Genomic DNA, 11,606 nt, shown 5'->3' with positions numbered 1-11,606 from the left:
CTGCTTTATCCATTCATTAGTTGATCATTCCATTGTTCCATTGCTCTTAGCTGGACTTTTTTTTTTTTTGCTATGAATGCTTGCATGATTCTACTTCATTAATACTTGAATAGATAATTCTTACAATCTCTTATTTTATATAATTTGGACACTTACTTTATCCTCCTACCTTGAGTTTTAAAAAGCCATCTAATGTCAGGGACTCTAACTTACTCAAATCTTTGTATTCCCTGTAACACCCAAAGAGTAAAAGAATAGGCACTTAATAATTATTTGAAGAGTTGAACAGAAGCACTTGACACTCATAAATGCATAAAGTTACTTTATTTTAAGTATACATTTAATTTTGAAAAATATAAATGCTAAAATATCTCATCTTCTTCATCTCTTAATTCCATAAAAGTCACAATAGAAAGCTTCATAAAACTGTAAAATACTATAATGTTATAGGAATTTTAGGTTTTATATTGGAAAAAATCATTAGTAATATATTGAAATGTTTTCTGTTCTTTATCATTTTGTTCCACCATGTTGATCTACTTCATTTAAAATAAAAAGATGCATCATTTCTCCAAAGTTAATAAAGACTTAAGAGAATAAAAATAAGAATATCTGAAAGTGCGTATTGATTCTGAAAAGTAAGGTGTACAGATATGTACCAGCCATGAAAATGGCTAAAAAGAGGCAACTATTCACTCTTTTCACATTGTAGGACTGGGACAAAGTTAACTTCTGGCTCTAAAAGTTTCACTGGATGACTTTAGCCCTGAGTTGCAATTATCTGCTTGGGACACAGAATTCAGGATATTTGTTATGTACCCATAGAGCACAGAGAAATGAGCTAAGAAATAGGGCATATCCAAATTGGTCAAAACACAACTTGACTGGTTAGCATATATCATACAACTTTTTTATTTCAGGCTGCAATGAAGCTCAGTGAAATCATCATCTGAAAACTCCCAAGGCCCTTCGGACAGTCAAGTGTTGTAAAATATCATTTGTATTCAGCCACTTGGCGCCACTGGGCTTTATGCTCATGCTGTGAAGAATGGATGTGAAATATCATGGAATAAATAAGAAAATCTCAAGTTCCTGCACCAAAATCATTAAGTGGTATGAAAAGAATTGAAGAAAGCTTTGTCCCATCCCTGAACAATGTCAACCTCTGTAATACAACTCAAATGGTTTCGTTTTGTTTTTAAAGGATAGTCAGCAGTCAATACATTTCAAGTACTTTAACACAGTTAAAAAAAAAAAAAAAAAGAACCAAAAACTCGGAAGACAATCGTTCTCTGTATTAAACAGCAATATATAGCTGATAAAAGATTTACTCTGTGTGTGTTGGTGCGTGTGCATAACATATACACAACCCAAATTACTGACAGCGGATGATCACTTCTCCCCACCCCCCATTTTTTGAGGTGGGGGCTGATCAGAGAGGGTTTTGTTTTTTGTTTTTGTACATCTTGAGGCCTCCATCGCCCAGCCCCACTCCACCGCTTGACTGGAAGAAGAGGCAGGAACACCACGGCCCATGGCACAGCAAATAGTTCGGATTCCAAGTCACTGTCTCACACGGCAGAAAAGAGTGATCTTTATCAAGGAAAACAGCATCTCCAAGAGATTTTCCTTTCAAATGCAAAACCAGAGGCCTTTATGCTCCTTTGATAAGGCCAACTCTTGGCCCAGTGATCTCTTCAGCAGTAAGTTTGTACAATCACAGGCCTTCTGCTTGGTATCTTGGGAGCTGCCCTTAGTCTTATTCTCCTAACAACTTCAATATTTCATGTCTCTGTACTCACACCAGGGAAAGATACTTGGTAAAAAAAAAATTCCCCATTGTATTGTATTCTGTGTGTCCAGTTTACATAGAAACTTCTCAGAAAAGGAGTAAATTCAGTTAAAATACAGATGATTCGGTGGCTCTGTATGGACTGCGGGTTTTGTTTGCTTGTTTGGTAACTACTCCTGTTCCTCTGAAAGTAATGATTCTTTAAAAGCTTCCCTGGGTTCCAAAATATTGAAAGGGTTTGATATGAACTGTTACTTTTAGCAAACGGAAGGTACTGTTCTGCATTCATTTCATGAATTTCAACCTTTGGTCACAGAATATGGATCATAAGTGGAGGTGCAGATAGCCTTTAGATCTACTCAAAGGCTGAAATACTGAGTTAAGTTGCTTCAGGAGTTCTTTGAAGGAGATGGAGAGAGGCACGAATCCTCAAATACTTGATTCATGATCAGAAAAATAAAGTATTACATCCAGGGCCTTTATAAAAGCGAACAAAAGTGTCTTTAATTTAAAAAGATCATACGTTAGGCTAAACTTACTATGCGTGACTCTTAGACATTTTATTGATGCTTCCCTTGGTAAAGAAAAAGGAAAAGCTTCTTATAGTTTTATATTAGACTAATGAAAAAACTAGATAATATAATCATTTTAAGGATAGCTCTAAATACAAATGTGATGCCAGAACTTGGCATGTAAGGTTTTAACAAATAACATGTAATTTGCTGCTTCTTTTAATGAAAAAATTGCAGGTCATTTATGTCTAACTTGTATAAAGTTTAAAGTTTTAAGATTATCAGATACTATAAAAGTAACAACTAATTCAGGGTAATAAAGTTTTTATAATCAAAATTTTAAGAGGACAGAATTATAATTTAATTAATATAAGAATGAGAATTTAATTAATATAAGAATTAATATAAGAATATACAAGAGAGTCACTATGTGCATATTATGAAACCAAAATATATGGTTTCATCCTGCTTCTGGTACTCCTCCTAGTTATATATATTTAGTTTAGATAGATCACAAATATGGTTCTATGAATCCAAAATTATGAATTCAATATTTAAAATGTTATTTTTAATGCAGATTCACAATACATAATGCAGTCTATTTAAAACATTACATTTAAATTACATGCTAAATTTGGTTAACAAAGGCCTAATTTTCTTTTTTCTAAATTTCAATATGGTACCTTGAAATACATGTACACACACACACACACACATATATATATTCTAAATGTCCCAATCACAAGGAATAATTGCCTTTCCATCCTAAAAGCATGTGTGAGCATTGTTAAAATGTACGTGTGGATGTGTGTGTATATATATATATATATATATATATACACACACCTCTGCAGATCTATCTGCATTCCCACAAACACCGTATAGATAAGTAAATTGTCTGTTAATATTCCTACGGACTTTGTATTGTAAATACGAGCTCTTGGATCAATGATGGTGTATCCGGCAATAAAATATATTTACCCTCATTTGTATAAGAGTCAGTCTCTTAGACCTCTGATGGATTTTTCATATGTGGTTTGGGTTTTATGAAAACTGACACAAGAGGCTGGGTAACTTTGCCCATCGCCTACCTTCACTCTGTCTCTTTCCAACTTTGCACATATGTGCACCAGCCACACACAGAGTATGTACACAAACACACAAATATTTCAAAATGAAAACAATGTCTAACAATACTGCATAGGACATTGACATGGCAATACAATCAGGATCTATGCCCGGATATTACTATTAACAAAACATCAGTTATTCCCATTACATAGGAGCTTCTCCCTTCTCCCCCAATCTCTTCATAGCACAGTAAGTTTCTTTTAAAGAAAGGGAAAAATGGATGCTTAGAAACATGGTGTTTTTAATCTGATCCAGCCCTCTGGCTTACCTTAGAGATTGTGTATTTGTGTGTGTATATGTGTGTGTAAAAATCACATTATATACAATACAATTTTTACAGAAAGCCTGGCAGCTACAAATAAGAGGTAGAACTACTCAAAACTATGTTTCCTGCTGCAGGAAAAAATTCATTTTCTTTACAGTAATTAAAAAAAAGTTTAAAAAATTGACAAAAAATGAGTTGCAGGTTAGGCCCCATAATTTAAACAACAAAATCTACGAAGAAAATATTCTTCAATGTACTCAACAGATAAGTTCATTAAAGGGTTAAAAAAAGTTGCATAGGAAAAAGGGATATTCTAGCACTTGCTACAATGATGGCAATAGTTTCTCTACAGGGAGTAAAGTACCTTGAGTTTTTCTTCTTCTGATAACTCTAAGATTAGGGCTCACAAGCAAGAGCAAGTTAGCATAGCAGCACTTTTTTCCAGTCCTGGAGAGCTCGATAAGCAAGGAGGGACTCTGCCTGGAGGCCCCAGTTTCTTCTACCAGAGAGACACAAGCCAGTAAGTAAGCACAGCTCCAAAGCTAAAGTTGTAAGTTCCTTCAATATTTTAATCAAAGGTGTTACAAAAAGCCTTAATACTTTTGCCCTCTGCTTAATAAAGGGAAAGGACGGGGTCTGTGCGTGTCTTGAGTGACAAAGGAATTTGGATGTCAGAGGACACATCTGAAAAAAAGAAAAGAAGAGGGGATTCTTCAGATGTTTTTAAGGAACGGTGCACTACTGTCTTGATTTTACCTATGCAAGAGAGAAGCAGAGTGAGTGCTAGATTATTTGGCCAATGACCAAAAACCAAAACAAAACAAGAATTAAAAAATAAACAACTAGACAAAACCCAAGAACATTAACAACAAAAACTGTCCATTTGAAGAAAGACAAACAGGTTACAATGTAGTTTCTGTTCCCTTGCTCCTCCAGAAATAATCATTGTCTTCAGGCTCAAGTTCTATCCTAATTTGAGGCACAACTTTTACTGGAGTTCTAGGAGGACTAGAGAAAAAAGAGAAAAAAGAAGAAAAAAGAAATAGTAAGTAAATCGGATTCCCCTTGTCATCTGTCAAATGTATGTGCATTGCGCAGAAGCTGAACGTGTTCTCTGTTCTCTTTACTTACCTACTCTCTCCTTATTAAAAACAAACATTTTAATTTTTTTTATTTTTTTAAAGATTTTATTTTATTTTATTTTGACAGAGAGACACAGCGAGAGAGGGAAGACAAGCAGGGGGGGTGGGGGGGAGGGAGAAGCAGGCTTCCCGCTGAGCAGGGAGTCCAATGCGGGGCTCAATCCCAGGACCCTGATATCATGACCTGAGCCAAAGGCAGGCGCTTAGCCAACTGAGCCACCCAGGTATCCCAAAAACAAACATTTTTTAAATGGGATGAAGGTACAAAAGAGTCAAGAGATTCAAGTAGAAAATTTCATAAACTTTCACACTTAGATTAAAAACAAAAAAACACAAAAACACAAAAATCAAGAAGGAGGACTGACAGGTGGGTGATACTATCAGAAATCAAAGGACAAATAGACCTACATGAAGAAAATGTTCTGAGATTTTGCTTTTTGGAAAATCAAGGAAGATGTGAAATGTCTAGAGTCGTGTTAAGATTAGGGAAGAAAACTACTGGACAGCTGACAGAAAACAGCGGTTATCCCTTAAATCAGAGATGATATGGAAATGATAAAAGCAAACATTGATCCTGGGCTTTACCTTAACGATACTGAATGTGTCCATTACTTCTAAGGATAGTAGGTCTCTTAGAATACTTTCTACATAAAAGCTGGGGTGAGGTTTGGGGATTGGGTAATTGATTCAAGATAGCTTGTAGACAGGAAGGAAAACAAGGCGTTCTGCCAATAATCTGCCATGGACTACATTTCTGTGGGGTAATCATCCCATAGAACAACATAAAACACCGAGTTGTCCTTTACCTTGGCATACAAGTGACTGAAGGAAAGGAATTTTATCAGCATGATGTGTGGCGTTCAAGGAATGTTGGTGATCTTTCTCCTGGAAAAGAAAAATTTCTTTAAATCGTGAACAGTACCCTTCGGTAACGTATAAAATTAGAGTAAAAATAAAAATCTTTGTAAAAATTGATGCATTACAATTGGAAAGAGAGAGGCAAATTTAGACAATTTCTTTTTTCTTTTTTTTTAAGATTTTATTTATTTATTTGAGAGAGAAAGAGAAAGTGAGAGAGGGAGAGTATGTGCAAGCAGAGGGAGGAGTAGAGGGAGAAAGACAAGCAGACACCACGCTGAGTGCGGAGCTGGGCTTGATCTCATGACCCTGAAATCATGACCTGAACCGAAATCAAGAGTCAGATGCTCAACCAACTGAGCCAGCCAGGCACCCCTAGACAATTTCAAGAGACATCGTATTGAGCTAAGAAACTAAGTTAGGTGACCAAGATAAAAATCTGTTAGTTTCATTTCCCCTAGGTATTCTGGGATGGACCACTGTTGTTTTCTTCTGTGAAAGGGTAGGAGGCCAATCAATTTTAGAGCATCTACTTAATGTCTTCAGCCTTGCCCTTGGATTTCCTTTCATCTTCAGCGCCCACAGGTTTGTCCTGGTGTTATTCATGGGGGAGGAAAAGATTGTGAGGAACTTAATTATCGGGCACCTCTACTATCAGTTTTGTTCTTTCATGGCTTATAAAAGATTAATATGACATTAGAAAAGATTTCAGTTAGAATGACCAAAGATATTTTGGTTAAGTAAATTTCTAATATCATATCAATTTTCCATGTATCCTTCTAATGGGTTTTTGAGAGAATGAATAACAACCAGCACTAAATAATTGATTTGCCATAAACTTTTTCCATGAATTCTAGCTGGTGGTGCTTTTTTAAATTTTTTATTTTTGTCGCAGCCTTTAAACTGTACCTAGAAAGGCTGTAACAGGTCATGATGCCAACAGAAGACATATGTGCCGTGTCCCTTTCACAGTTTCATTTTGCTACTAATGCTCTAGCCTTAATAAATGAAACATGAAGCCAGGATACGGCTTGAGGAGCTTGAATTCAGAAAAGAAATATTAACTAAATCCTGCTGATAGGACTGAAGAGAAATTAGCCTCAGTTACAAGTTACAGGTTACGGACTGGACACCAAAGCGAGACTGTTCTCTAAACCCAGTGTGGCAGCCAGCCTCCAAGGTGACCCCCGATGTTCCCTGCGCCTCCTGGTATTCATGTCCTCGGGTAATTCCTCCCCATTTTGTACCAGGGTTGGTCTGTGAGGGACCAACAGAACATGGCAAAAGTGATGGCACGTCACTTCTGAGATTCAGTGATAAAAGACTGCAGTTTCTGTCTTGGTTTCTCTCTCCATTCTCACTGGCACTGGGGGCAACTATATGATGGGCAGCCCCACGGAGGTGCCCAGGGGCCGGGGAACTGAAACTTCCTGCCGACTGCCTTCCGCGTGAGCTTAGGAGCAGATCCCAGTTCCTGTTGTCTTCAAGCTTGGCCCCAGCCAAAAGCTTGTTTGCAATCTCACGGGAGACCCAGAGACAGAACCACCTAAATCCTCTCTGTTCCTACATTCCTGAATGTCGGGAATGTTATAAGGAAGTACTTGTTTGTTGTTTTAAGTTGCTAAATTCTGTGGTAATTTGTTACATAGCAACAGATAACTAATATACCCATTTTTCATAAATAGTCATTCATTCCAAACTTCTCTTGGTAACCTCTTACTGAAGTCGAAGTGGCACTGTCAAACGGAAATAAAAGTGTCTCAACTGTCTTTTTTCCCCCTTAATAGGTCAGTAGACTTTGAAGTGCATCTGGATCTAAAAGAAGATATTTTCTTCAAATGACACCCCAAAGTGAAAGTAGTTTGGAAGCAATTGCTACTTGCTATTGGAAAAGCTTGAGATATTCACTAATGTTACCATAGAGGTTGTCCCCTTTTTCAAGTGGCCTGTTACCCCAATTACAGAAGAAAAGATTATGTGTCAGAAATCACTACACCTTAGCCACCAACCTATCACCCCAAAAGACCAGTCCAGTTAAAAAGGTGTTTTTGAAATAGCAGAAAAGGAATAAGGAAATTAGGAAGAAACTGCATATATCTTATAAGTAATACCTAAAAAGTTGTATTAATATTTTATGATTGCTAATTTAATTGAAAATAACAATTATTCCAAATGCTCAGCATGAACAATGGATTCGCTGATGATTCAGATGCAGGTTCTGTCTGAGCTCAGCTGGTCATTGGCTGAAGCCTAAGGCAGACAGACAGTAACAGACAGTGATGTGGTACTACAAGCCACACCTCTAAATGCCTGCGGGGAAAGAATGGAACGCCAATCAAAAATACGGTTATGAGCTTAGCAACTGAAAGAAACTGGTGATAATGTGGGTCAGAGAAAAGACTACCAAACAAAAACTTAAAAGGTTATGGATAAAAGGAAAGAGAACGAAGCTCAAGGAATGTAAAACTAAGTTTGATAGTAAGTAAGTGTAAATCTTCACACAGAAAAACAGAAAAGAAAATAGAGGGAAAGTTAATGTAAATGATAATTCTAAAGTTTCTTCTCTGCAAGTGCAAATCATGTTTGAGCAGACATGCAAGAGGTTAGTTCTACTCACTGTCGGAAGGTTTGCTATCACTTAGGAAAGGTTGCTGTTCCATGATGTCCATTGGAATTTTAATACTTGGAACTTTTTCTGAGTATGGGCAATCAGACTGTGAAAGAAATTTACAACAATTTTTAGAAAGTTTTTACTATATAGCCCTCCCTCTCTCCCAGTATTGATCAAACCTATCATATTACCATTTACATTGTCTAAGGAGAAAAGACTTTGACATAATCATTTTTACTTGCTAACTTTTCAAATTCTACACAATTTTTCTCACATTTGTTCTCCTCTCTTCTGACTTAATGGGATAAAGTCAATTAAAACTAAAACCACACCAAAGAGAGATCACTATAAATTAAAACAAATGTAAAGCTTTCCATAAGCTGGATTCCCAATCCGCAAATATTTATGGCTTTGTTGTAGGGTAAAGTAAATAATCTCAACATGAAAGATTAAATTTAGTAAACTCCCTCAACTAGAACATGGTCTTGAAATTCCTGTTTCGTTTATGCTTTCTGATTCCATGTCCAAGATTTTCCTTCCAAGACAAGTAGAAGACTAACATTCACTATCAAGGAGCCCTTGATGTATAGTTGAAAATAACCCCCCCAATACTCCATCAAAACTATTTTAGAGTTAAAGGTTCATTTAAATTTGTTTATACCAAAAATATCTGAAACCTTAGCAAAACATGAGAAAATAAACAAAAGGAAGGTACCTATGATTGTCAGGTAAGCAGAGAAGAATCACAACCAAAATAAAATGATAAAATCAGGCAGCTATTCATGGGGCTGTTTGAAAAAACAGGTCACCAAAGCCAAAACTATAACAGATTTTCACAGGATTACCTCCTTCCTTTTTTAAGGAATTCATTATATTGAATACAGGTCTATGTTTGGACTGAAAAGATCAAATCCATTCCTTAACTGAAAGTACCAAAGTGATGCCCTTTAGCAGAAAGATGGGAGGAGGAAAAAAAAAAAAAAAAGAACCAGAGGTCAAAGAAAATAAAGAAAAAATAAACCTTAACATACAGACTACTATATATATTGCAAATTCTTTTAAGGTGAATCTAAAGAGGGTAATAGGCCACAGTATGATTTTAAAGGACTAAGATATTGCACTTAAATTGACCAAAACAAAAAAAAAGAAGATGCCACATGCATGTACCTTTATGAGAATATCAAGAAGGACGAGTTTTAATCACAGTATTTCAAACGTTTCTCCAAATAATAGCATTTATAGATGAACAGGTTGGAAGCCGACCCTTAACCATAGCCTACCAGCCAGATCCAAAAATGACTGAGTGGTTCAAAATACTGCCAAGCCATAATTTTCAATACTTCTGCGCATAAAAGTTCTGTAGCTGCCGTGCCCCTGTGTAGCTCTCTTTATCAATGGACCCCAGCACCCCTGATTACGAGGTGAACGCTAGGAGAGCCCCTAAATAATGAGCTCAACACAGAGAACTTATTACACATATGTATTCTAAATTGCCTGGTTGAGTTCACTAAGACAAATACATAAGCTTGCTGTTTTTTGGCGGGGGCTGGGGGAAGAAGAGAAAGAGGAAAAGAAAAGAAACAAGTATCACACATTATCTTCAAGAAAACTGTTGGAAATACAGAGCTGGAAATGGGAAATACCATTAATAAAATAATAGAATTGTTTAAGTAAAATATGATTTCTTAAAAATTGAAACAAAGAATTAGAAGGACTTCTCAGGAGCTCATCTGATCCAACTTTTGACACCAGAGAACACAAATTTAAAACATCTCAAAAGTCGGTATTTTATTATTTTTTTCTTAAAAACGATTAGAGATGAGGGTTCTATAATATTAGTTCATATATTAGTAATATGTGATAAATTTTAAGTTTGGTGTCCATGTACATCAACTGGCATACTTGTTTTGAAAATTCAAGATGAAATATTACTTCAATTATGTCAGTATTTCAGGCATTCCTTTTTTCTTTTTTGTCTTGAGTGGTCTAGAAATTAATTTCAAATTTTGATTTCTAGTCAATGTGTAAACATATCATTCTTTTTAACACTGCACCCTAATCTGTACTGCAATTTAAACACAATCTCTTTTTCCGTCATCACTGGAAACAGAAAATCTATACACTTGTTCTCATTGAAAATGGATGATGACAGTCACCAAAGCTCCCTCGGACTCTTTTCTCTTTAGCTAAATGTGCCTCATATATTTAGCCTTTTTTTATTGGATCAATTTATCTGAAATCCAATTTTGTCTGTTGCCTTCCTTCACTGCACTATTTCTAAGTTCTCCACAAAGAATACAATCAGACAGCCTGACCAGCTGGAAATAACCAGACGGGCCTGGGCTAGAGTTTTGGCTTTGCCAGTACTGGCCGGGTACACTTAGAAAAATGACTTAACATTTTTCAGGCTACATTTTCTCCTGTAAAATAGGAACAGAAACATATACTGTAAAGAGCTGTTATGGCAAGTAGGACGTGTATGCATGATCACTCAAAATGATCAAGTACAGAGTAGACACCAAAACTTAACTATATTCCCACTTTACAACTGTAAACCAGGGGTGCAATTAGAATGTGGATACTGCGCTGTGTAAAATCCACAACAAATCTTCACACAGAAAATGTCATTTTGGCAGTCCTTTCGAAAGGCTACTGGGATAAATTATGCGTGTGTGCGTGCGTGTGTGTGTGCGTGTGTGCGTGTGTGAAATAATCCCAGCTGTTCTCCTAGTACTGATTACAGACCCCTACTGGAGCACCTGTGAAATGGTCTCCTAAAGAAAAAAAAAAAAAAAAGGCCAATAATTTTATTTCTCAACTTAATCACTCAATTGCAGGAGGATCATCTGGACTACAAAACTGCCTACTACAATTATGTATAAAGACCCTAAGCTCCAATTCCCTTTCCTTTTCACTGAAGGGTTACAGAGAGATCATCTTAAATCATGTCCAAGTTCAATGTGAGGATAAGTACAATAGAAGAGAACTGTGGTTGAGAGCCTACTCAAGTGGATACATAGATCACCGGAGGTGAGGTCATAGGTATTTGTCCACATCAGGCTTGAAATTACATAAAACTGAGTTATTAGCTCATATTTAAATCCTGGATCATCAATAGTGAACCAAATACATTTTATAGCATTATGAAGCAAGTTTTCTTTTTTATCTATGAGATGGGAGACTGAAGTTCTTTAGATGTGGTGGGCTTTTTTTTGGAAGTCATTTTATTGCTATTAGTATATTAATGGCTACAGAAAGACTTCAGAAAATATAAAAAACTAAGGAGAGAAAATAA

General features: G+C 36.2%; 1 protein-coding gene across 7 annotated transcripts in view; it reads right to left on the bottom strand.

The window, feature by feature from the left end:
* Window positions 1-307: 307 nt before the first annotated feature.
* The window catches only part of SLC4A4 (solute carrier family 4 member 4), a 351,609-nt gene continuing 340,310 nt past the window's right edge, over window positions 308-11,606 (bottom strand). For all 7 annotated transcript variants that reach the window (XM_045881041.3, XM_045881040.3, XM_045881042.3 and 4 more), the window contains exons 24-26: window positions 8,318-8,414; window positions 5,649-5,727; window positions 308-4,708 (exon numbers count right to left, since the gene is read on the bottom strand). In XM_045881041.3, coding sequence (XP_045736997.1) covers window positions 5,684-5,727; window positions 8,318-8,414 — 141 coding nt within the window. In that variant the 3' untranslated portion in view covers window positions 308-4,708; window positions 5,649-5,683. The remainder of the gene's footprint in view (window positions 4,709-5,648; window positions 5,728-8,317; window positions 8,415-11,606) is intronic.

This window comes from Mirounga angustirostris, unplaced genomic scaffold, assembly GCF_029215605.1.
Source record: "Mirounga angustirostris isolate CCGP_5_RB_7025 unplaced genomic scaffold, mMirAng1.0.hap1 SCAF_2, whole genome shotgun sequence".
NCBI lineage: Eukaryota > Metazoa > Chordata > Mammalia > Carnivora > Phocidae > Mirounga > Mirounga angustirostris.
Note: the sequence above shows the minus strand (reverse complement) of the source record. Positions and strands in the feature narration are given on the sequence as shown.